Below are 27,367 nucleotides of genomic sequence, written 5' to 3'. Positions count from 1 at the left end.
CCGAAAAGTCCCTATACATTTGCAAGATCGGGTCACGGCTGAGATCAAAATATTGATTAAAGACAAGCACATTGAAAAGTTAGAAAAGTGTACGACGGATCATTTCATTGCACCCATAGTCCTAACAGCAAAGAAAGATGGGTCTAGAAAACTCGCACTGAATGCTAAACCTATGAATGCCCAAATCTGGCAAAACAAATATCAAATGCCTAATATGCATGAATTGATTGACTCGGCGGCTCAAATTATAACTAAAGACACACCTGGGGAGGTGTGGTTTACTTCTCTTGACCTTAAATACGCTTTCAGTCAATTACCTTTATCGGAACTAACCAGTAGTCATTGTAACTTTAGTATTTTGTGCGGAGAGGCAACAGGCACATATCGATTCAAGACTGGTTTCTACGGACTGACGGACATGCCTACGGAATTTCAGAAAGCGATGGACTGTACGTTACAAGGATTGGAGGATGTCATATGTTACCTCGATGATATACTGGTTGTCACTAAAGGAAGAGTTGAAGACCATAATGTACTAGTCGAAAGAGTCATGAGTCGATTGGATGAAGAAGTATGGGCGTTGAAACTTAGTAAATGTGAGTTTTCAGTTAATAAACTAGTCTGGTTAGGGTGCGAAATCGATGAAAACGGTTACGCTCCAAAATTTTCAAAAATAGAGGCAATCAAATCCCTGTTGCCACCCAAAACTCTTAAACAGTTAAGATCGTTTATGGGTACACTCAATCATCTTCAACGTTTCATCCCGGATTTGCACAAATACACAGTCGCATTTAGAGCTTCGCTAAAAGCGGAGAATAAGAAATCCTTTCTGTGGGGGGAAGAGCAAACTATTGCGTTTCAAAAGATCCTAAACCTCATCGCAAACATCCCTAATTTGTTTCACTACGATGCTTCGAAAGCTTCGCGTGTTAAATGCGATGCCAGTCATAGCGGGCTGGGGGCCTATTTGGAACAAGAAGTCGAGCCAAATGTTTGGGCCCCGATTGCGTTTGCCTCTAGGTTTCTAAACTCCGCGGAAATCAAGTATAGTACCAATGAGTTAGAGCTTCTGGCTATTGTATGGTCGTGCGAACATTTCCGTATCTATTTACTTGGTACACGATTTGTTATTCTAACCGATCGGCCATCATTTCCGCCCTTAATGAAACGTATGGTAAAAAGTCTTATCAGTCACGACTCTCTCGCTGGGCGGACCGCCTCATTCCGTTCGATTATCAAATTGAACATATACCCGGTTCCTCTATAGGCATCGTCGATTATTTGTCTAGATACCCGACTTTTCAAGCACCGTTGCCATCGTCGTATGACGAATTATTTGTCATTAAATCTATTCAAGCTTTTCATAATGCTTTAAATTCGATTATTACTCAGTCTAAACCTCAAATAGTGCCGGTGGGGCATATTTCACAGTATAACGAGTTCCAACCAATCAGATCGCTTGGGGAAATTGGAGGCAACATTAGCTACCTCTTAACTCATACAACAGACCAATCAACGTTCGATTCATCTGACCAATCATACTGTTGCAAACAATTCAGTTCGTCGCCTCACGAGGGCGTCGCAAACAGTACTCAATCTGTTAACCAATCCCAAAAGGATATGCAAATTAATCATCGTTACTTCTCGCCACTAGAGGGCGTCAGTTCATGCTCTCAGTCAACCAGCCAATCATATGCTCGTATGCAAAAACTTGAGTATTTAACATCGCCGCGAGAGGTCGACGTTTCATGCTCTGGTACTCTCGACCAATCACAGCACAGTATGCAAATGAGATACGCTAAACCAAAAGTTTTGGCTCAAACTCATTGTCTCCGACCTTACAACTTAGAAATCAGTTACGATATGGATACTTCAAATAATCTCTCTCAAAATACTACTCTTAACTCTACTCTAAATAACTCTACTAATACTGTTGACTTTGCAAATACTACGATCGAACAAACAAACCTCCTCAATTTTGTCGAAAACTTTTCTACAAGTTCCCCTAATTTTCGCACCTCTAGTCAAATAAGACCCAAGATGTCTACAGTTCGCCCTTTGGATCGCCCGAGCCGTATTGATCAAATACGTTCCCGAAACATTGCCCGACAGAGACATTCTCGAGAACGTTTCGTGGTCACTCGAGGACAGTATACGCAAAAGGCCCTCACTCATTTCCTTGATAAGTGCCGGAGGCAGTGGTTGACAAGACGGGCCAGAAGAGGAGAGGTACTTCGAATGGGGGTTAATACTATCAACAACCACAAACCGCTAGTTTCTCAGGACAAGAAGAAGGTGGTCGGATTGCCAGGACTATTTGATGTGGATCTGCTGGGAGAGCTGACAGGGGAAGACCCGTTCCTCGGACCGATGAGGACTGCAATCATTAATAAGAATGTACAATCCTTTAACAAACTGGGGACCTACATGGCCCAATTCTGGACAAAAGCGGCGGTAGTAAACAACTGTGTACTGATAGACAACAAACTAGCCATACCCGAACAGTTACGAAGTGCTATCCTGATCTGACTTCATCGCTCGCACCCAGGCCAAGCGGCCATGATGGACGCCTCGGAGTATAATTGGTGGCCATTTCTTAACCGCCAAATTGTCAACGTCTGCGAAAAATGCCCGGAGTGTACTCTATTTGGTAAGAACATCAAAACTTCTGCGACCTATAACTCAGCTAAGCCGTTACCAACTTTGACAGCTCCAAATCAAGAATTGCAACTTGATTTCGCGGGTCCGTTAATAGATGATAAGAAGGGGAAAATCTACATTTTAGTCGCTATAGATCGTTTTTCTAAGTTTCCCTCGGTGATGTTAACTAAATCAACCAGTGCGAAAAAAATAGTCAAATTTTTGCGATCATATATTCGTAATCATGGCATACCAGAAAGCATTAGGACTGATCACGGATCTGGATTTCATTCTGACGTCGTTAAAGAATTTTGCAAAATGAGAGGTATTAAACACATCCTCACAGCGGTGGGGGATCATCGGAGTTGTGGGCTGGTGGAGAGATCGATCCAGACCATAAAACGGAAGTTAGGAACAGAAAATTTAGATTCTAATTTTACTAATCTGAAGTGAACTTTACAACAAATTATCGACGATATTCGAAAAACTAGCCATTCTACGTTAAAAGTATCTCCGTTTGAGTTACACTTTGGGAGGAAGCCTAATACTGAGTTTTCATTAGCACGTGATAATGTTGTTCATTCTCCTACTTCAGCGCAAGGACTTGAAAGGAACCTCCTAACTCCGGAGCAACGGTCAAGCCAGGATTACAGTCGCGATAGGGCTAAAGTGGTACCCAGAGGATCGTCACACAGCCCAGAAATCCCCTTTAAGTTCAAGCCACTCTTTGGCGTGGGTGAGCGTATCGCGGATAGTCAACCGTATAAAGCCCTGGAGAACCTTGCAAAGGCAGCTAACACCTGGAAGCAGTGGAAACGGAATGTGCCCCCACAACAAGGCCAAAATCTTCTTCGTGAATTGGCGGCTCGTAATAGCGACCTCGCTCAAGACAGGGATCACAAAGGGAACCCTACGCTTCTACGACAACGCCCGCGATACGTCAGCTCCAGCACTCTCGCATTCACAGAGAATGAACGTGTCGTCCTCTTCGAGGCCTAAAAGACTCTCAAAAACACGTAAATTAGAAAAATTAGTTTTACAAGATCCTCTAAGAGTCAAAATCTTTCGGTAAGTCCTTGATCGAAATTCGGGAAAGCCTCTGTCCAAATTAGCAAAAATCAAGATTACTCGCGTTACGGATCATACTTACATTACCGACAAAGGAAAAGTTTATCGGAAAAATCACATAAGCCTAAGACATAATTTTAATCACCCTAAGTTTTCAGCTACGCCTGGCACAGTGGGAGAACGCTTGCAACAACGAATTGCTCCTCGGCCTCAATCTCAACCAGCTACCACTTCAGCTACAAGGCAGTCAAATGAACCTTCGAAGGGTAAGGTGATTGACTTGACAGCAGAGTCGTCGAGCGAGGACTCATTGATCACTGGCCCCCAGCTCGAATTAGTGGAGGCACCGCTTTCAACGCCTCAAGGATTGGCTCCTGTGATCGCTACTTCAACCACTCCGATTGTCGATCCTCCAACTCACCCTGACTTGACATCTACTACAGGGGCGGTAGAACCACCCCAGGATCTGCCACAGACTTCAGACAAGGTCCCTCAGACTGCGACAGAGGATTCAGCAAATCCTGGCAATATGGAGGTTGACAATCCTACCTCTCAATCTTGAAGCGAGTTTCGATCATCTAATCGGTCTAAGAAACCAACGAGGTTTTACGGAGATCCTCTTCGCCATTCAGTTAAAAGTGTAACTGAATCTGACCCTGCGGAGCCTTCGTCACAACGACACAACGCTGATCAAACTACTACGCCACTCGCCAACCAAGTTACTACGCCATTCACCCCCATTGTTCGGAAAGTGCCGTTTCCTAGGACTAAGGAGCAAACTACTCCGTTTAAGAAAACAAGAACCGAAGAGCATGATAAACTTTAAAACTTTGTAAACTCTGCCATACTAGCCTATTGATTAGGTTATCACTTACCCATTCCGGTGCTTATTTTCTCTCTTATTATCCTGCCTGATTCAAAATTTATACTAAGATAAATTTTTTTTCTAGAGGGGGAAGTGTCATGAGGCGACCTTCGGTACCTCATTATATTCTATTTACTTGTGTATTGTCTTATCTAACTATATCTTAATTATTTACTTATAGTGCAGTAAATTGATTCAAGGACAAAATCTCACCAGCTAATTCGTTTGTCACTTGAGATTCGGAAGCGGTCATTTGCGAAAGCCTTAAGTGTGAAGTCAAGTCATAAAACATTATACCTTAAAACTATACATTCAATTCTGGATTCGATAATCATTTATTCGTTACTTTATTCTATCTATATATCTATCATATCTAATTCAATATCTGAATTTTATAACATCTTTTTCCCTACTCAAACTGAGGGAAATCTCAATGAAATCAAATGAGAATGGGCAGAATAATGGACTTTTCCCGCCATCTGTTCTTTTTATCGAACCTGTGATTACCAAGTGTTTTTATACCGGGAAGGCATCCATAACATCGTTTAGCAATTAAACTCTGCATCTAAAATTTGTCAGGGTAAATTTCAAGAGGGGTCATAAATTTTGCAAAGAAGTGGATAACGGCGAAAACTTCAAGATGTACGTTTCCAACTTTCAAAAAAAACTTCTTCAAAAAATGTTTTCACGACGAGTTTATTCAAATAATTCCTTAATCTCATGTTTGGCAGCGAAATTTTAAAGCGAACAGATTCCAAAAAACTGTCACCAAAATAATCAAAGTTGTCTTTTTCGAAAGTTATAGCTTTTATTCTACGAAAACAGGGCGTACCATTTTATGCAATGAGGTAGCCCAAAATATGTTTTTTAGATTCATTGGCAGGGTTTTTTGAGAATTGGCTCTAACCAACTAACAGAAAAAGGACAACTGCAGGTAAAGAGAAATAATTCGTTCGATTAGGTTTCACACAAAAAATATCAGGAATTACAATGAAAAGCCAGGCATATCAGAGATCAAAGGATAACCTTTTCACAAAAAAGTATCATAGCAAAGGCAAAACAGAAATTCCAACCAATTGCAATTTTACCAAAAAGCATGCTCAGCTATCCAATAGAAGTTAAACTGAAGCAACAAAGAAGAAACGCTTTGAGAAAAAAATCGATTTTTTCTACGATTGTTTTCAATAAATTTTTATATTTACAAAACATGTCCTGTGATACGATTATACGTTTGATATACGCTACGCATTCATGCAAAATTGATTTTGACAAAGCTGGCGAAACTTGGAAAGATGTTGAACCTGCAAAACATGTTGAGCCTAGAAGGTAACTCAAAAACAAGAAAACTCTGTCAAGATAACTCTATTTGAACAGGTATTTATCAAAAAAGCAACGAGGAATCAAATTCGTTTTTTCTTGAAATTGCGCAAGTCAGCGCAAACAAATCAGTTTTTTGGTTTAAGAGGTTAATCCAAAATAATATAATGCATATTTATAACGTTTGTTCGCTGCAAGCATAAATACCTTCAGTTTCTCGAAATTAAAATTTCGGCACTTCTTTTAATTAATTTTAATTGATTATGAACCTTTTTCTGAACTTTTCTCTTAGTACAGATTAAAGATTAATTATTATAACAAATACACTATCATGTGAAAAACTACATCTATCGAAATTTTTTTCCTTCCACGTTTTTTGTTTCAGCATGTGAAATTAAGCGAGAAACTTTTATGTGGGTGCTTTAGCTTTTTTGTTTTCAATGCAAAATCAGATGTCCTAAATGATCATCAGACTGCGTTGAGTCATTTATCATAATGAGTCCCTTTCAGTCGTGATTCAACTGACATTAAGATAGTTCCAAAAAAATTGGATGTGTCATTTACCAATTATTTGGTTAGAGGTTTTCATTTCAGCATATTTGTTTTCACTCATCGCTCATGCAATTCTCACACAGAAGCGAAGCTGCGCCTCGCAAACACTAGCAAAAAAACGACAAAAAACAGCTCTTAAAAAGGAAATAAGAAAGTAGAAATAAGCCTTGAATACGTAGAGTTTCGTTGTGCGTCCGATTCGAACGTTCAACTTCGAGACTTGAAGACGCACACCGTTCTCTATGCCAAGCACGCTTAACGATCGACAAACACTAGTCACACAAAGCAGAGAATAGACACAATGAAACTTTCAATGCTAGAGATCACGATTATATAGCAAAACTGCCATCAAATGAGATTTTCTGTTTTCCAGCAAGGTTGGAAAAAGTAGAAATTAAATAATACACTACCCTGACTAGCTTTCTGGGGTAGTAACAAGCTATACGGTCACGGGACAAAGAAGTGTTAGTTTATAGTTTTAAACCGACAAAATAAAAAAAATTTCTTTACTTTTTGTCGTTTTCTCAAGCGATTCATGGCTGAAATATTGAGACATTATGGAAAAAATGAAATGTACAAAGGATCCAGCCTGATCAAAAACAGAAAAGCTTGCGCTCTTGTTGGTTGTTTGTTTTTCAATCGAAGCTGAACGGGTAGGCGCTCAGGAGTCCCTTCAGAAAAATCATGAATTTTCTAATTTTGTGGTTTCCAAATTTTCAATTGAAGAGCAAAGGATCTAGCAACATCTCTTAAAAACCTTTTTCGACTGGAGAAATTTCCAGAAATTTGCATGAGGGAATAACCAAGATCTTTAGCTTTCCAATGAAAGGTTTCGAGTCCCAAAACATAATTTAAAAAAATATATTTTTAAGGGTTGTCCGACACTATATCTATATTTTTAATCCAGCTAAAGCCATTGAAGCAGTTTTATCTATCATCAGTCAAAATTTGATCCATGAGCATTAAGTAGTTACTCAGCAAAATCACGTTAAAAAACTTCTTTCATTTCAGCGGGTGAAAACTAGAAGTTACATCTTCTATGTCACGTTCCTGTACCAATTGACGACCCAACATCTTGTAGTGAAGACATCTGATAGACATTTTAGTGAAGGCTTTTTTGAGACATATTTTTCAGCGCGTCTTTTTAGTTGCATCGAGTCTTTTCAGTGGCAGAAACCAAAATTGAAACTTTGAGAGATCAAATCAGCGTGAACAAAACTAAAGACTATCTTTCAACATTAAAACCAGCTACCTTGATAAAAATTCACTATTTATAACAAACAAAAACTTAGCCCATTACCATTTAAAAATCAAAATGGCGGTAGTTCAGCTCGACTGAGCTCCAAAATATGGTCTAAGTTATGACGCTTCTAAAGTGATTATCGGTCCGACCAAGTTTGTCGGACCGATAATCATTTTATGCCAGGTGAGCGATTCAAACTAGCCGTAGTTTTTCGAGCCAAGAACTGTATTTTGATTACTCTTGACCAGAGCGCTTGTTATAAAATGAGAACGGCTTGCTATAGATTTTCTGAATTGTCTGAAAGCCTACACTACTACGTACAGCGCTTTCAATTTCTTTAAAAAACAGAACATCGAATAATTAAACTTTAAACAAAAATCACCAACAAGACTCTGACACAGCAGTTAGAAGGCGTCGGGTTAACCAAGGTTCAAAGTGAGAGTGAGAATTTTAATGGAGAACCGTCATAAGTAAACTGCATGATCAAACTCATAATTGGCACTTTTCCATTAGACACAAAATCATCATGAAAATAAAAAGCATGAAACGTTCATTTGAGTCAGTATCAGTTGGAGCAAATATGCTACCATTAGATCTTAACGTGTATTTACAATTTTAGAAATAAATGTTTGTTTCGATGTTTACTTTACGAAGTCTGTCTCTTTACAGAATAAAATGTGATACTGACTTTAAAAAATGGCAATAAAATACGTCCCTGACTGTTAGAGGAAAAAAATAATAAAAATTTGAAAGTAGTATTTACACAAATTGATTGAAAGAGCACCATGTGAACTGAACTGCGTTTTCATTCATCGCCAATAATGTTGATATGAAAACAAACACATCGTAATAAATGATTAATACATTATAGCTATATTACACGGTAAACTTGACGAAATTTCTGGCACCATAAAATCTACCAAGTGGCAATTCATAACTAGTAAACATCATAACCAAACTAATAGTTATGATATTTTTAGTTCAAAACGAACACAAAACTGTTTCGATTTTTTTTTCACGCTTTAAATGAATTAATGCGATTATTTCTGTTTTACTAGTTACAACTAAAAATCTACTTATAATTGGCACACACCAGTTTACAAATCAACTTTTTCTGCATTCACTTTTCGTTTGTCCGTCCCTTCATTGACATTGTTATCATTCCCTACACCCTGACGTGTAGCTCCTTCGTTGTATATATAATATGGTCCCCTCTGTTTGCTTCTGGGTACTTGCTCGTCCGGATCTAGCTTAAAGTGGAAGCCACGATCGACAAACAGTTGAATCAAACCGTCTGATTTGAATTTCGTCAGATCCACTGTCTATAAAAGAAAAGCCAAAACAGTTATCACAACACATCATAAACAAAAAATACAAACTTTTTGTGCATTATGAAAACTAAATTATATCTAATGAGTGAAAGAGGTTCACGACGATATTCTTGAAAGATACCTCACTCGAATTTATTCATAAAAAAACTTATAATAAATCAAAATATCTACATTAAGTCATATTGTATTTAGTGCGCTTAATGAACACGAAAAAATGATTGCAACCATTTAACACAGAGTCAAAGTTGAGATACACTGCAAGCGTAGCATTGCAAGCTAGTGAAAAAAAATAAGACGAAATAATTTAACTTCATAAGAACAGTCGAGAAATACAACTAACAACTTTATTAAAAAGGCTTTCATTATTTAGCGAGAAATCATACAGCCGACAATTTATGGGTTTACCTCACTGAGCCGAAAAAAAAATACGATTAGGTTTTGATAATTTGAATTTTTACATCACAACTGACCAGAATTATGTCTCAAAAACAATGATGAATTTGTTTTTCACACGACACAAAATAGGTTGAATTACTGCGATAAAACATAAGCCAAAACTATTTATGACGAATATAAATTGTACGCGAAAAAAAGAAAAATAACTGAGGTCAGTGCTAGTAAAATTACAAATTGCATGAGTAATTGAACAAGGTTTACAACAACAATGAAAAAAAGTTTACAGCTCAAGACTAATCCTTGATTTGGCACCTAATCCGACAAATTACGAGGATGCAAAGCAAAGTCCAGCGATTCAATTTTGCCCGGGAAAACTAAATTTCAAACATACTGAAAAAAGCCCGTCCATGACTCGAATCGCAGACCTTAGGATGCAAAAGCATTCGCGTTACCTCCGGACCAAGTGAAAAGGAGGCTGGATGTTGTTAAAGATCAATACACTATGGGGTTCATTTTATAAAAAAAAACTGTTTAGGAAAAGAACCTAAATCCCGCTTACAAGATACCTGCTCTCGCAAAAGTAAAAATTATCTAAGCAAATGAGATAAAAAGTTTAAAAAAATCGAAAACAAAATATAAAAAAAATATCAGAACTCAAATCGCGAAAAACAAAAATGAGCGTAAACAAAAGTAAGCCTTTTTTTTTCCTGAAAAAAATTATCACCGCTGATATAAGAGATAGTCACTTTCTTTCACTGAATAACGTTGAAATTGTAGTAAAATTATATTTAGGAAGAAGATAGCATCTCGTCAAATTTCGTCTAACTCAATCTGGAAAACGAACAAATTGTTCTTGAAAATAAATCTTGTGGTTTTTTGAAATCCTCTTTATCAAAAAAAATTAATTTTTTACCACTGATGATCACTTAAGAGCTCTCCTTTACGTAAATAAAATTATGCGGAAAAAACCATTGAGGAGATTCCATTCAGCGAGAACTCAAAGTTTTCGCGTTTTAAGGCTTCGACTGGGTCGTGATTATTTCATTTGAAAACGAAACTTAAAAAAAGCTTACTTCTACAATTTCTCCATCTTTATTGAGAAAGAAAGCGTCAGGGTTTGCTCCGCCAATCCATTTCACCTCAACGTTATGTCTGAAAAGAAATTCATTTGACAGTAACAAACAAGAGCTGCACAAAATACAATAAAATACTAACATAAGGGGAGCTTTTTGATTGAGGAACCGCTTCACATCAGGGAGCCGGTTCAATTTGCACCCACTGCAACTCTGAAAAAAAAATAAAGAAATAAAAAAAATGATTAAAACCAAAATAACTTATTAAGTTTTTGGTTAAAACAAAATAACAGAAATTACAGTTCTTTAAGATGTTTCCAATATTGCGCCAATTTGGAAAAAGATTATAATCCATAATTGAGGGAGGTGTTGACCAAAATACAGATAGAAGTGTTTACCTCTATGCGAGCTGAAAACACAGCGTTCGGGTCATCTTCAACAGCGAAATTGCTCACTGCTGCCAAAAGGACGAGCACACTACTCATCCACGCCATTCCGATTCTTGAAAAGTAAATTAGTTTGACGAATCTAATATTTCTGACAACATAATTCGCATTTAACAAGCATGATTTTTTGTCACCAAAAACTTGGCATCAAAAGTCATCACTAAAGCAATCAGAGACGTAATCAAACATAAAAACTAGCTGAAAACTACAAATAGCTGAAAACTAGCTGAAAACTAAGGCTATGAAAAAGGACGCCTCTCTGCGGCGAAAAACGCCACAAGATCCAGGAGAAGGATGGCACCAAGATCCTTCACACCTTACAGCAGAGTTATGAATCGGGGCGACGAGTTTTCTATATATAAGAGCAGTTTAAAACAACGTTACTGCTCATCATTTTTTTGGCTGGAATCTGAGTTATATCCTTTTGGTTATACTCATAGAGTAATTTCAGATAAGGTAAATCGTCTGCTCGTCACGCTATCTTATTTTCGGCCGGATAGATTCGTGCAACTTCTTAGTCTAATACCAATCTTAATCTTACTCTTATATCTCCTAGTCTCAATAGATCTAGTGTACACCGGTTTACGCGAGTTAGTTCCAGAATGAGACCAACTGTATTCTAAGTTTAATTCAAATTGTTCTGGTGTTGAAACTACAAGTAGTTTCAACATTTACAAATAAGTGGGTTGTTAGTTTGATGGAATATGATTGGTTAGTATTTAATATTTTATAGAGATAAAATATCATAATAATAACCAATGATAAATACTAGTTTAGATCTGGTTCCACCCATCCGGGGTTTAGAGAGTTTTAGTTTTTCAATGTTCTATTGTAGTGAAGGATGGATGATGGTGTTTTTTTTAGAGGTTGCGAGCATATTCTTTTTTCTAGTTTGGAAGAAGAGATGTCATCACGATAGTTTCGGGAGATCTTATTATGATTTCTGATCGGTTGTGATGAGTGTTGATCTGGTTGATTTTAGAGAATAGCAATGGTCCAATCACATTTGGGAGTGTCGTGTAGTTTGACTTTAGATGCAGAGCCTGGTGACTTGGATCTGTACGTATACTTGAACATCGAGATGGCCATTGTTCGGTTGCAATGGGTTTCCTTTGCTGCGATAACAAGTCGTACTTTAAATCCGTTGAGTGTAGTGACTGTAGGTAGCATGTCAGGTGTGTCTTGCCATTCCGTAGTTGGAGTGTGATTGGGTTGTCAAGTTCCTTGCTGCTCGTCTTTGAGCTGCATGTTATCTATATACTGCATGTATTATTTACATAAATAAATCTTTGTTAATCTTGTTTTTAGTCATGATCTTATATTAGTTTTTATCGCAAAAGCGTTATTATTTAGTTCGGTTATTTTTAAGAGCTACTCAGACTTGAGTAATTGTCATCAAAAATAGAGTTGTGGGTGTCATAAAGCGTGGATGTAGCACGGTGGGTGGAGCCGACCATAGAGCATGCTCAGGACGTCTTCTCTGGTGGGTTAGGCCAGGAGTGAGGGTATAATTTCATGCTCTTTTTTGGAGGGTCCTGTTTTAGTTCAAATTTTCGTGCCTTTTTTAGTACTGGTGTTTTTTTGTTGTCTTAGTTGTTTTTTTTCTGTTCAGACTTAAAAGGAGTCTTCAAAAGAATAATTTATCCAGTTCTGAGCTGGTGTTAATCCAGTTTGGATAGCGTGGGTTTTCTTTTTTTAGTCATGCTGTTAGGTTGTGGTTTGTGGTGTTTAGTAAGCTTGCGTTGGTTAGTTTGGATTATTTCTACGTTGTCGTTTTTGTTCATTTTGTGTGTGTGGTTCGAAAATGTCTGGTTGGTCTATGCTGTAAGAACGAGGTCTTTGGCTGGAATAAAATCGTTGATGGTTTTGATTATGGTATTCTTCATCATCTGATGCAAAATAATTTGTTGTATCATGATGAGGTTGATTTCTGGTATGGTATTATTTTGTATTATTTTGATTTTGTTGAAGAAATGGTTAATTTTCATTTTGTTCTTGTGAGGATCGTGGTTGATAAGAAAAATTTACTGAATTTGAAGTCGCTTGTGGTATATTTTGCGAATCTAAGTAATTTTGAGTATTTATTTTAGAAAGTTTTGTTGTTTTGGTCCATTTACATAGTTGTAATTATGTTCTGCAAAATAAATTTTACGTGATTTTTGTTGCTTAAAAGATGGTTTATTTACTGGTCGAAACGTTGGATAATCCATTTGAGAATTTTTGTGTGCAAAAGAGGATTTTACTGTGGATTGTATAACTGTTTGTAGAAACGTCGAGTTTTTTTGTTCTGAAGTTGTAAAATTGGGTCGAATAGGTGAAATGCTTCGTTGTGCTTCATTTATTGTTTCAACTATTTCTTCGCTTACAAACCGTCATGGAGTTTGTATATCTTGTTGTGTAAGATTTCTTGTTCCATTTAAGTTGTCATTATTTACAAATGGTTTAAACTAACCTTTCCTGTTCTTTCAGGGAAGAATGAATTATAGTTTAAAGGTGTTGCATCAATCGTTAGCGGATATACTCTAACATAATTTTTCTGAAAAGAGATTGTGCTAATTGTTTGACTTGATATATCTGTTGGTATATTAATAAATGATTCATGAGACCAATCAGGGTCCCAAATGCAATCTGATTGTTCTGCTAGTACGGTTTCCTCATCTATACTTTGTGTTCTAAAAATTTTCTTGCTTGTGCAAAAAAAATCAATTTTATGACTAAAATAATCGATTATGAACAAAGCTAAGAGTTTTTGTAAATCGTGTTTAACATGTTGTGTTATGTCATTACTTTTTAGATCTCCTCGGATTGCATTGAAAAATTTTGAAAATGTGTGTTTTTCTTGTCGTACAATTGTATGTCGAGATGTTTGCGCTGGTGAATCGCTTTGAGGTTCTTTCAATTCTAATATAGAAAAATAGCTATAGATGAGTGAGAACACATCATTTGTGAATATTGAGTTTGCTCTTTGCGAGTTTTGGTATTTGTTGTATGATTTTGATGTATTGCGTAATAACTTTTGAAAATTCAATATTACGTCATCAGTTTGAATGAGGTATCTATCATGAAATGCAATTGGTGATTTGATTTCTACTGTGTAGTTTCCATATTGTTATGTGAGACTACATATACCTTTGAGATAGTGGTGAAGATTTTGTCTTTTGTTTTTTACATCGGGAAATTCTCTTCTGCACGGACATCTCCTTTTTCGAATAAATTTGCGATTAAATTTTGGCAAAATTGTACCTGTCCTCGAGCGTCAGTTAATGGATGTATTAAAAAGGGTAAGTACTGAATCTTCTAGTTTATCTTATTTTCGAATCATTTTTGTGTTTTATGACTGTTAGCGTATAATTTTCAATGTGTAAAATATATTTGATCGTCAATTTGATATTTTTTATTTATTGAATCTTTTAAATTGTGAAGTTCTTGTATTGCGGTTGTTTCTGATTCTGAGACGGCGTTTCTTCGTTTTGAAAATCTTTTCTTAATAGTTTGTTTTTGTTTGTTAAAAAATTTATTTCTTAGTGTTTGTCTTTTTGTTCTTATATACCCTACTGATTGTCTGTGTGGTGTGATTACGAGGTCGTAACTTTCGTCGTTAAATAAACAGTTGAGATAGACTTACCTAATCTTACTTAGGGGTTGTGATTTATGATCAAGGGTTGGAGAATAGTAAATCGATCCACAAGGTTCAGGTATAATTAGACCGCAAGTAGTTCCTTGGATACTATTTTATGACTTACTAAGTTGAAAAGTTTTAGCCTGGGTCGTCTAAGAGGAGGGAGATCAAGTGAAGGATGAAAAACCGAAGTTCTTCATTGTTTATCTTAATTAAAATAGTAGATTTTTGGGAAAAATTCTGTTTATTCTCGGTCATTGATAAGGGTTGGTTAGTGAATCGACGTTTGAGGTCATTAGACATTAAATAAATTGTGAGATGGAGAACAAAATTGTTCTATTTGATCCAAGGATAGGCCTTGATGATCAAAAATTTAGATATAATTTAATTTAATTTAAAGATCATGGGAAGCCTTGATGATCTGTTATTTAAAATGAAATTAATTAAGTGAAAACAAGGATAAACCTTGATAGTTTATCAATAAAGGGTTAGGGTTAAGTTTTAGTTTTGATGATTGTTAGTTTTTGAGATTTGCTGTTATGTTTTAGGTGATGAAGCTGGGATGAAGAGATGATTTATATATACTAACGATGTATGATTTATACTAACTAATTTTTGTATTTTTATATCCAATAAATATTTTTTCAAGATGTTATATAATTACAGCTGATTTAAGGAAAACGACAAGTGTTGTTTTTATCAGTCGTTATTGTATATTTATTAGGTTTAGCGCCATGAAAGGTTATTGACGATGATTCTTCAAAATATTATGTCAGTAAATGGAAATTTAAATTTACTGCTGTTAGTATCCTAAATACAAAAATTTTATCTCGTTTTTGTCGTACAATCAGGAAATTGATCGGTAGATTTCTTCCTAGTCGTACGTCGTCTCTTGTTCGAGGTTTTCTTCCAATACAGGTTAGTTCTCGTATTGTTCGGAATATTGGATCTGATCTATTGAGGCGTAGCGACATATCTACTAAGTTTTTGTCATATAACATTTTTGAAATAATGTATTTGTCTAATTCTAATCTAATTTTCTCTATGTCTAGGTTAGTTAAGATCTGTTCGAGACTTTTGTTCGCACCAGATGAGTTATATCCTTTTGGTTATACTCAGAGTAATTTCAGATAAGGTACATCGTCTGCTCGTCACGCTATCTTATTTTTGGCCGGATAGATTTGTGCAACTTCTTAGTCTAATACCAATCTTAATCTTACTCTTCTATCTCCTAGTCTCAATAGATCTAAAGTACACCGGTTTACGCGAGTTAGTTGCAGAATGAGAACAACTGTATTTTAAATAGAATTCAAATTGTTCTGGTGTTGAAACTACAAGTAGTTTCAACATTTACAAATAAGTGGGTTGTTAGTTTGATGGAATATGATTGGCTAGTATTTAATATTTTATAGATATAAAATATCATAATAATAACCAATGATAAATACTAGTTTAGATCTGGTTCCACTCACCCGGGGTTTAGAGAGTTTTAGTTTATCAATGTTCTATTGTAGTGAAGGATGGATGATGGTGTTTTTCTTTAGAGGTTGCGAGCATAATCTTTTTTCTAGTTTGGAAGAAGAGATGTTATCACGATAGTTTTGGGAGATAAAATATAATAATAACCAATGATAAATACTAAATTAGATCTGGTTCCAAATCTGTCTTTAATACATTCTAATGCTCGAGGAATAGAACAAAACCCAGGCACGGCGACATGCGATATCTGCCCCAGGGGTTGCAACAAGGAATTCATTGTCTGATAACATTTCGGTGGAAAGATTCTCCTCAAATGCTCAAAAACTGGGACCGCAATTTTATATGCGGAAAATGAAGTCACTGCCCACCTGATGAAAATCCACCGGATAAACTACCAATTGAGGCCAAGTCTGCCAATTTTAAGACCCCACAGCTAACTGCGAATTAATAAACTGTTGTAAATCATTGTTTATTGGAACGTTTTCGAGTTACAACGAACGGTTTGCGACCCAGAAACTAAATGAGTGCAAAAAACCTTGCTAAACAAATCAAACAAAACCAAAAATCCTCAAAAATTTAAAAATGCTGCCAAAAGCTGACTTCCTTAAAGGGTCAAAGAATGACTTGCCTTTATTTTAAGCAGTAAGATTTGTTAACAAAAAAACTTTCACCAACAACTGATCCCCATATTGAACAATAAACCATCAAAAGAAAAACCCGCAACAGCTTCATTACTTTTAATAAAATTTACATACTGCTCACATCAAGATGTGACCTTAACCCACAATGCCTCAACCAAACATCTCCACGATTATGAAGATTTCATTCTTTAAGAAGTGTAACAGTCGCCTACTTCGGTCACATATGAGGCTTAAGAAAAATAGGCCCTATAACCATTGGCTCAAGAGTCAGGGACACTATCTCTTGCGTTTTTCTACCTCAAGAATGGTCGGAGCCAATTCGGTTCGCTTGCGACATGAGACTAGAACCCGTTACAGCTTAAAGGCTACTACCAAAATATCCCCCCACTCTAGAAAATAAAAACGCTCCCATACTTAGGTCTCGGAATACCCAAAATACACGAACGCCGTTAAAAACAGGGTCGGAACAATCCGATAAGTTACTTTTCATTGGACAGTGGAACTTTGATCCATTTCAGATGGATCAACCTAAAACTCGCCTTATCTCAACATAACAATCATAAAACACACTCAAGAAAACTAAATTTGGAACTCACATGTCGACGCACTCGAGTATAAGGAGTAATTAAATTGATGTGCAACTCGAGAATTAAATAAGATAACTTGATAAGTTCAAAACTAATCAGTTTTAATAAAGGAAATAAGTTTAGACTCTAGAATTGAACCATTGGGACACTCCAGCTGTCCACCTTTCCGTTGAAGGTTCACTCTGGTTCAGTTCGAATAATTGCACTCTTCTTTCGTGATTATTTTGCCTCCTATTTCAGGATAAGTCGGCTCTACTCGTGTCTTATTTTGTATCTGGAAATTGCGAATTATTTCGCCTCCTACTTCAGGATAAGTCGGCTCTACTCATGTCTTATTTTGTATCTGGAAATTGCGAATAGCAATTTCCTGCTGTTTTCTTAAGTATTATCACGCAATTGTAAATTCGGTCGTTCTGATTTTTCACTTTGTGTTTTAAGTTGTTGCGAGAAAACTGAGCATGACAGGCTCCATTGGAAATTTTGAAAAATGAAACTTCACTCCAAAATCACGTATTTTCGTGTCCCTCAAGGTCAAACTTCCAGATATGACCGACTGGCACATACTCCCCGGACTCAAGAACGATGTCCTCATCGCGTGCTGCCTCTGTCAGTGAATCGCCAGAAACCCGAGTGTCACTCAAGATACAGTGCCAGTGGTCATTTCCAGAAGTTTGCAGCAGAATTAAGTTTATCTACATTCCAAAATTCACAACCATATAAAATTTTCACACTATCGCTAAACAGCAATCAAAATCTGCACACACCTGCACCTTTGAATTCTCGCTTTTTAAGCTGGTAATTTAAAATTTCTTTTGTCCTATTCAATCAGGAAATTGTCATGGAGCATTTTGATTTATATAATAGATTTAGCATATTAATAACAATATCTCATTTGTTAAAATTTCTTTTTCGTGAACCCAGATTTCATCCAAGTTCACCCTCGAGCCCCCTCCCTCTCAAGACTCAAGACTCTAGAATTTCCTTATGAGCCACCGGCTCACCTCGTGTTCTTCGCCCTCGAGGTACCCGACCCAGATATATTTGGCACTGTGATCTGTTTCAATAGTGCTTCTTCATCATCGGAGCTGATCACAATCTCCTCCCAAGCCTTCAGCTGTTCATAGGATCGCATCCACTCCCTTTGCTCCTGCAATCTCTTCGCTTGATTCGGTAAGCTCTTCACCTTTGACTCCCGGTTCAAACAGAAAGAATTGTGAAGACTCAGGCTTACATATTTCGCCAGGTCCTCCTCTAGTATCGACTCCCTCGCTCTAGTGCTGTTTCTGGATACTCTACCCACTCTTTTTCACCCCGTCGTGATCGCATTTCGATGGGTCAGCAGAGGTCTCTTGAAGGCATCTGGTCCTATCTCGGCCTGGAACTGTCGATATTCCTTTTGATGTTTCCTCATGTGATCCTGTGTCACCACGTATAACCAGGACGTTAACGTAGCGCGAAACCAAGGAAAGAACCTCAAGCGGCTCCACATGTGACTGATTTCCATTGGTATGGCGAATACCTTGCATGCGGTCTCGAACAACTCAAGTATCCTGCTGTAACCTATCGCGTGAATCGACTCTGCCGTTGGGGTCTTCGATTCCCGATACTTTGCTATATTTTCTTCAATCCATCGTAGAGCCAGCATCGTGCTCACCACCAAGATGGTCACCTTTTGTCGATGCTCCGGTAGTCCCAACGATTTAATCTCTTCTATGTCCCAAATCAGGCAGAGATTGGCGCGTTCTGGGTACCACACTGTCTGCGCCAGACAGTGGCATGGACAATCCCCATGCGTGAGGTCGATGCTTCTAAGATTGCGTTCTCCCGAGGCTTCCAGGAGAGGCTCAAGCTCCATCATTTTCTCGTGTATCACGTCGACTTCTTCCAAGTTTGGGGCACTTACCATGGGCTTCCCCATCACGTTTTGTCTCTCGTGGTCACTTGTATTTTCGCCCTCCAAACCTAGAAGTTCTTCACCCCAGATTTCACTCAAGTCGTCCCTCTGTTCTTTCAGCACTGTTCCTCGGATCTTCCTCAACCGCTTGTGTGAATGATGCGACATCCGGGCCAGTCTTACGCATTTGGGCACTGAGAAGGCTTTGTCTATCAATACCCTTTGGCTGGATACTTCTACCATCGCCATTTGTAATGGATAGTGGCTGCCACATAGGTTGGCCATCACTGACCCCACTAGTGACTTCGCATTTAGAGGCAGACCATAGGCTTCGCTCATGGGAAATCCCATCTCCGCTTCGAGTCCAACCTTCCAATTCTTGATGTGTTTCTGGGTCACTTGCAACACTCCGGGCCATGACTCCACGCTCAACGCGGTCACCAAGTGGTGCTCTGACTCTAGCCTCTCCAGTGACTGGAGACTGCACATTCTTGAGAAGAATCCCAGAGCTGTTGCTAGGTTCACCGTGGTACTCGCGTAACACTCAGTCACTATCTGTATCTCACTCTTCTCCCTTTCGGTAATGTCTTCAAACCAGGTGACTAGGTCTTCTTTCTGGAAAGACTGTATCCTGACGCATGATCGTCCATCGCAGGTGTGCTCGCCATTCCCACACGTCGAGTCAAGACAACTGCCCGGCTCCATTTTCTTTACCGACCCTGTTCCACTCGTCACCTCACTTGACTCCTTCACATGAGGCAGGATCAGTCTATGTACTATACTCAAGGTCGCCAAATCTTCATCCTCTGTCGGCGCTAGTCTCACTCGCTCCGTGACTTCCTCAATCAGGCTCGCATGGGTATGTGGACATCAGGAGGGCCTGAGCAATTTCCACACCACTCCCAGATTCGTGGTCAGCATGCCGTTCCCGTGACCCATTTTTAGTTCGACTCTTTTACTTGAGCGCGGCACACTTATTACTTCCGGTGTTTTCTCGAGAATCAAACCTAGGCTAGGTCTCTCTCTCTCCACAGTGTCTATCTCCATTATCTTCTCTGTCCAGAACTTCAGCAGCTGCGCCACCTCGTAGTTTCTGTGGGCACCTCCACTTCCAAGTCCAAGAAATGGTTGTATGCCATCCCCATCACTCCAGACACATACTGTTACTCTCCCTTTTTGTTGGGTTTCAAGTACTCTCCTGGCGAAGCCAAGTTACGGTGTACGTCGTGTTTCTCCTCGAACTTCTTGTTGTAGAATCTTCGTATCTCATCTAACTTCCTGTGGCTCTCTAGAGACTGCCTAGAACCATCCTCCTTTTCTATCCCAGTACTCTGGTACACGTTCAAGATGACTGCGGAGACTCTCCTTTCAAGCGTCTTGCTTCCAATTGCTCTCTGGTGACATGCCAGGATGGTACTATCAGTCATCATCGACATTGTCCACCTCAAGAAACAGGTAGCATCTTTCCTCATTGCTAGACTCAAGCCTGAGTTATCCCTAGCAACGTGCTGCATCAGTACTCGATACACCTCTAGGTTCTTGCCTCCCAATTTCAACTTATGGTACGAAGTCAGTGTCTCTAACTCTATTCCCAACAGGCTCCACGCGAACATCAGCTGTCCTGCGGTTCTAATGAAGGGGTTCGCCATCAACGGCGATGCCGATGAGGATGTTATCATCGCTTCTTCAAAATGATCCTTTAACAAGTTCTGCCAAGTTCTCTTCAGTTGGCTCCCCAATTCCAATTTGTTGATATCGGCATTTTGCTGGGTAGCCCAGTTGCGTCGTTTGCGTGACACTCCACTGTCGAGCTTTTTCAGGCAGTCTTACAATTCCTGCAATGTTTCCAGGGCCACCCACCACGGTCGGGAGGTGTTCCTCGTTTTATTCTTCTCAAGAGGATCGCTAGTCACATGATTCCCAGTAGCCTGGTGTTCATTTGAGACCCATTCTTTGCCGACGTCCACTTCCAAGGTCTGCCTGCTTGTCGAACCTCGCTTCATTTTTGTCCTCTGAGGCTTGAAGTCTTCTTCCGTTGTTGAGCTGGTGGGGATCTCCATCTCTCTTTCTACGTCGAGCAGTTTCCTTGGCTCGTAGCTACTCTTGTAGGCTGCTGTCTTCCATCGTGCCAGAACCATGGGGGCCGTCTCTCTCAAGTTTTTCTCCGAGACCGCATCCGCTGAAGGACTGCCTAATCCCTCCACGTCTCTCTTCCTCTTGCGAGACTTCACGTCTCTACTCGGTGTGCGTTGTCGTTATCATCACTAATTCGACTTCCTTGTCTCCATCCAACCCTTCCAACTCTTGCCTCCCCCCTGCTCGAGCCTTAAGGATATTAGTACTTTTAATTATATTACTCGCTCGTTCCGACCTTATCCCCCTTACATGTTCAATTTTTTTATTGTCAGTTTTTTGTTTCAGAGTAGAGCTTTCTTTACATTTGTCTTCCTTGATCTTCCGTGATGCCTTCCTCAACTCGACCATCTTGCTCAGCAGCTCTCCTCTAGCTTTCTCCTCCAGACCTGTCCCCATCAGGACAGGCTCTCCGAATATCACCACCGTGTCCCACAGCTCCTCCTAGAAATCATCCAATATGGTCTCGTCATCCACTTTTCGATTAAAATCGCTCAAGAATCCTCGCCAAGCGTCCTCATCCAGAGTGCCTAGGAAAGCATCCCTGTTTCCCTCGAAGGTGTTCTTCTCCCTTCTTTCTGCGCTCAGGAAAATCATCCCCATGTTAGGATTCTCGCTCGTCAGTGGTAATTCTAGATTCTTGTGGGGAGATGAGGTCAGAGGTGGCGTGGGGGTGTCTGCTCAATTTTCTCCACTCAGATCCTTCAACAGCTCTTGCGTGGTGAACTCCTCCTCCGATGGTTTTTGCTCCGGTGTGTTTCCCACTTCCATATCCTCTCCTGCCTCGCTGAAAGTCTCTTCGATGCTCTCCTCTCCCGATTCTGCTTCTCTTCTCTCAAGAATCCTCCTCAATTGATCTTCTACAGGACCGCTCCTTTTATCCCCAGGGGTGTCCACCGATAGGGTTGATGGTGTCGCTGGACCCGTTTTCTTATACTCTGTCAGAGCCACATACAATGGGCCTGCTGCATCCAGCTCCTTCCCCTCCTGTCTCATCTCCACTTGCTCCAGTCCGTAAGGTGCCCGCAAACACCATCTCATCTCCTTTTAGTGCGATTCCTTCCTCCACTATCATCCTGCCATCGTCCCACACCGGCAACTTGTTCTCCAGACCTGCCCGCTCAAGTGTTCTCAAGGCTTCTTGCACCTCGAATTTCGGTGGCATCGAGCCTCTCATTTTCTTGGCTTGAGTTGTCCATGAATTTATTTTCGCATCGCTGGTATGAAAATAAATTGCTGCAGTGTAGCCGATGAAGAGGGGATCCCAGCCATCGATGAACTCCCTCTGTTGTTCTTCGGTTGCTGCTCTCGCGAACAGGGACGGGACCACCAGGGAGCTGTTCATCCCCAGGGTCATTCTCCTCACTGTTGGAAACTCTGGAATGCTTGCTGGTAGGACTTCCTTCTCCAATATCGCCTCTAGCTCCCTTTTCACCAACTCGAAGCTTTTCTTCCATGCGGGAATTCTCAAGATCTCTTGTCCATTTGCTGTCAGGGGATTTAGGTTCCAGAACTTGGGATAGGTTTCGATGGGGCTTTCGCGCTTACCTCCCATCCTGCACTGCAGTTGTCCTCGGAAACTGTATATCACCAACTCCGGATCCTTCACCTTTCCGAAGAGCACCGTGTTGCTCATTTGTGCCCTGAGCACCTCCTGCTGACACCAATTGAGTGTCGTCCCATCTAGTATGCTTAAGAGGCTCAAGTGGGTCATTGAGTAGCGATAAGCTGTCACCAGAGGATCTGGAAACGCGTACGTGACGGCCGGTCCATAAATGCAGGTTACGACCTCCTCTAGCCCCCGGATCATCCCCATGGGGTCCGATCTCATGGCCAGGCATAGGTCCGTCAACAGAGGCATGCCCCCATTCCATTTCCTCCACTCATCTCGCGTCTTCGGGCTCTTTTCTTCACCAGTCAGGTGCCGGTTTTGCATCAGTAGGTACTGCACTAGCAGCGTCTTTAATCTGGCAGCACACTTATACGAATAGGTGTCAATACTCGAGTGTGTTCTTCCCATCGACAGAGGCTCTTCGTCTTTCATTAGTCGGTGAAATGACATCAGTTCCCCATGGGTTAGAAGCACCAATGCCAAGTACCCGTCAATCCGGAGTGTGTCTACGCCCCGGCTGAACATGTACGCTGGGCCCATATTGAACAAGTACCTTGGGTAAACCAGTTACAGTGCCAACAACAGACTGATGGGCATGTTCAAGATTTCTTGTATGAAGGCTCCAAAGATGGTCTCTTTCGCGCTGTACACTCCAGCCATGAACTCCTTTCCCCAACAAGGACTCAAGAACTCAAGAATCTCGTGATCCCTCCTCGTCCTCAGCTCACCCCTTGCGTGCTCCCTCCAGAATCCTCCAATTGTGACCTCGTTGGCTGCTGTGACGAACCTGGCCACCGTCATTTCCCTCTTCTCGGCCACTTCCAGCTGCTCCTCAAGAAATTCCCAGATTTGCTTCACAAGAGGTGGGGCATCCTCTCTTGTCTTCTCCGTGGCGTTCTCCAGCCTTGGTGTCAGGAAGGGCCATCTGCCTCTCTCTTGTGTCAGTCGATACACCATCGACTCCAGCTGCTTCTCCGCTGCGGCCACGTTCTTCCTTTCGTTGCTCGGCCCTCTAGACTTACTGGTGGAGCTTGTGATAGTCAACTCCATACTTCGAAACCACAGACTGGCCCTCAGGTGAGTCACTACTGGATGATCATCCCCTATGACCGGAATGAGCTTGAGTTGCCTAGCGAAGTTTGATATCTCCAGCAAGAGGACCTCGTCCAATACAATAAGGATGTCTGCCAACTCGTAGAATCCCCTCAACGCGTGGGACACATCCGCCCACTCACCGCCAGTTCTGACTTGCGAAGTCTCAAGTTCGTTGGTTCCAACTCCCGATTGGGAGCTGCCATCAGAATACGCCACCCATTCTCTTCCGCTATCAAGATCAAGATCGCATATACAAATTGCAGAGCGGGAGGCATGCTCGCGTACCCGGGGACGTCGTGAGCACTACTTTTGTCTTGGAGCCAAATCGTGAGGCAACGTTCTCTTGTACTTCGTTCATAGCTGCAAATAACGTCTGGATTGCTTCCCAGATCTTCTTCGGTGCTGGTTCATCAACCTTGAGCTGCTCAAGAAACCCTGTCGCATGCAAGTGATCATTCATTCCTGCAAACAGTAGTAGCTCAGGCTCGCAAGGCATCTCCGATTTTATTGCCACCACCAAGGTTAACATCTGGTTTAGCTCCGCTCCCGGTAGTGAGTATATCAGAGTTTCCGGCCAAAATAACTTGGGAGACGTTCCCTCAAAATCCGATCCCGCCACGATGACCACCCTCGCAGCGGCTGGATCTGCCCTGTCATAAACTGCCAAGGTTTTGGCCAGCTGCGTGTTCCCGCAGGGTTTCCCGTATCTGGGGTCGTCGGCTAATCTCGTACCCTCATACGCGGCGTCCGGTAGTTCCATCTCCCTCGGGTCCAACAGTTTGTCCACCACCCTCAACTGTGCTGGAGTTGCCAACCTAATCCTGGCAATGCTGGTTCGATGCTTGGGAGGCTCTACCACGAGTCCCGGACTCCCCAGCGACTTGAGAGGCCTATAGTTGATGGGTCCCATGACCGATTTCGTGGGAATCCCAGTCAGATCCGCTGTCTCCATTATTTTCGCTCTTGAGAAATGCGTCTCGTGAGCCTTCAGCCAGTCTACGCACTGGTGTCTACCCAAGTCTTCGTGCGACACCCGCTCAAGACCCAAAGCTTCCGCCAACTCTAGCCTGCACTCCAGATCTTCCAAGTCCAGCTCCTTCACCTTCTCCACATATCTCGACCTACTGGTCTCCGCTGGCCTCTCCGGTTTCTTTTTCTCCGCCAACACCACCGAGGATATTACCGAACCCTGAGGAGTTGATGACGTTGCCTCCTCGGCCTCCATGGGTGCGGCGCCCGGAAACCTGGTCCGGCTGTTCCTCGAACTGTCTCTAGAATCGGCCATCGCTCCCAGGCGACTGGACAACGCTCTCGGGTTGAAGAAGGGTGGATTTGGGGGTGGTCCGAACGTGACTTGGGCCGTTTCTAGCAACTCTGCCTCCAATGCGCTTATGTGCCTTTGGAAGACGTCATTTAACCACTCCACCCCTCTGGGCCTGTCGAAGTGAATCCCGTCCGAGGATGCATCGTCGGGGAAAGCAGATCGCTCCATATACTCGGCTACGTCCAGTAGTCCAACAGGGAGGACGCTCCTTTGGTGTATCTGCCTGATTATTTCATTCAGGTTTCGCACTTTTGTATTCATCTCCATTGCATGTTGGTCCGCTTTCATGTTATAAGGAATGGTGCACACCGTGAGAATGGCAGGATCCATTTGAATCCGCAATTCCTCAAGAATGCAGCTCATCTTGTCATGCAGCCTCGTCACTTTCCTAGCCTCCCCCCTAGACACGTCGTTCGTCCCGACCATCAGAGTTACCGTGTATACTCTTGCCATCCCTAGCATCTCAAGTTTTGCCAACATCTGCGGCGTCGCAGCTCCAGCGAAACTCAAGATCCCCGTTTGCCAATGGGACTGAATCCGGGTCAGCAAGCAATCCCTCCTGTCTCTCTGCGCCGTGCTCCAATCCATCCGATTGTGCCTGTGGTATCTGCCTTCCGTATTCTTCTTGTAACTTGAGATCACCACACTCCTGACAGGTTGCTCCCTCCACGTCGAGGGTAACTCCACTCTTGCTGGACTCTCACGACTCCTTAGCTGTAGCCGCTCGTTCAACTCTTTCAGTCGTGACGAGCTACCGCTCACCTGACTACTACTCGGGGTTGAACTTGGGGTATATCCAGGCAGCGCGACGTCCATCAATGGGCGTATTATTTGTGTCTCTAGGCCACGCAGGGAGGACGTTGATTCAGCTGGTATCCACACCTCCAACCCCTCATTCATATGTTCTTGAGCCGCGCGATCAAGGTTAAATCGTATCTTCGATCTAGGAGCTTCGTCCACCTCCATACGTGACTCTGGCCTTGAGCCGGTAACCATCCGCTCTTTGGGCCTAGCCCCTTTCTGCATGTCAAGCTCGCGTTGTCGTTGCTGGATCCTTTCAAGCTCCGACTTCAGCTGCTCACAATTCGCGGCATTCTCTCGTACTCTTTGTTCCTGTAGATGCTCAGCTCTCAACATATCCAGTTCCCTCCGCGCTTGGTCCTTCTCGACGACCGCTTGATCCCTCTCAAGATTCGCCTGATCTCTCTCAAGCTTCGCTTGATCCCGGTCGAATTTCGCCTTGTTCCTCTCCCGCTGAGTCCTCTCAAGCTCTCTCTTCATGATACTGAGGTCTGGATACGCTTACCTCGTTTGTTGCGCCCGTGACATCGATGGTATCTTACTCGTGCTCTGGCCTGTAGATCTGACTGATGGTCTGATCGGCAGTGGGAACTCCCCTGCACCATACTCGGTATTGTTACTCAAGCCAGGGTTCCTTGCCAAGTCGAACCCCCTTATTGCTCCATCCACGTTCCAGGACAGCCATCTGGTTTGCAATTGGTTGGATATTCCATCGGTGGTGTAGCCGACCATCAAAACCGCTTCTGTCGCAGACTCCCGGCACTCACCCTGTTCCTCCAACTGGAGGATGGCATTCAGCATCACTGCCATTCTCTCATCCACTTGAGTGTAATCCAGGTCCCTCAGGCGTCTGTACAACTCATCAAGTGTGGGCTTTTTCAAAGCCGATGGCATGGACTTCCAAAATCGATCTGCCATTTCTGTAACTTCCAGGTGATCTTGAGTATTAGCAACTTGAGTTTTACCTTAGCAACTTGAGTTTTACCTTAGCAACTTGAGTTTTACCTGAACAACTTGAGTATTACTTCTTGAAGCGTCGTTCAATTTGCGTTTTCGTTTAAGGACTTCCTTTCTTCAATTGAATGCAGTTGGGTAGTCAATTTGACTTTACCAAATCAATCTGAAAATAACACCCGATTTTTAGACTAACAGGCTGTGTTCCTAACCTAAAAACCCCCCTTTACCACTATAGTTAAAACCCTTTACTTTTCGTCCTACTAAAATAGTTCAATTGGAAATTTTCTAAAAACA

At 41.3% G+C, this 27,367-nt stretch overlaps 1 protein-coding gene across 2 annotated transcripts in view; it reads right to left on the bottom strand.

The window, feature by feature from the left end:
* Positions 1-8,044: 8,044 nt before the first annotated feature.
* Positions 8,045-27,367, bottom strand: part of LOC134853292 (selenoprotein M-like) — a 413,832-nt gene continuing 394,509 nt past the window's right edge. For both annotated transcript variants that reach the window (XM_063869265.1, XM_063869264.1), the window contains exons 2-5: positions 10,884-10,988; positions 10,628-10,698; positions 10,486-10,564; positions 8,045-9,007 (exon numbers count right to left, since the gene is read on the bottom strand). In XM_063869265.1, coding sequence (XP_063725335.1) covers positions 8,783-9,007; positions 10,486-10,564; positions 10,628-10,698; positions 10,884-10,979 — 471 coding nt within the window. In that variant the 5' untranslated portion in view covers positions 10,980-10,988 and the 3' untranslated portion in view covers positions 8,045-8,782. The remainder of the gene's footprint in view (positions 9,008-10,485; positions 10,565-10,627; positions 10,699-10,883; positions 10,989-27,367) is intronic.

This window comes from Symsagittifera roscoffensis, chromosome 8 (genome assembly GCF_963678635.1).
Source record: "Symsagittifera roscoffensis chromosome 8, txSymRosc1.1, whole genome shotgun sequence".
Classification (NCBI taxonomy): Eukaryota; Metazoa; Xenacoelomorpha; order Acoela; family Convolutidae; genus Symsagittifera; species Symsagittifera roscoffensis.
This window is presented reverse-complemented; position numbering and strand designations above follow the sequence as displayed.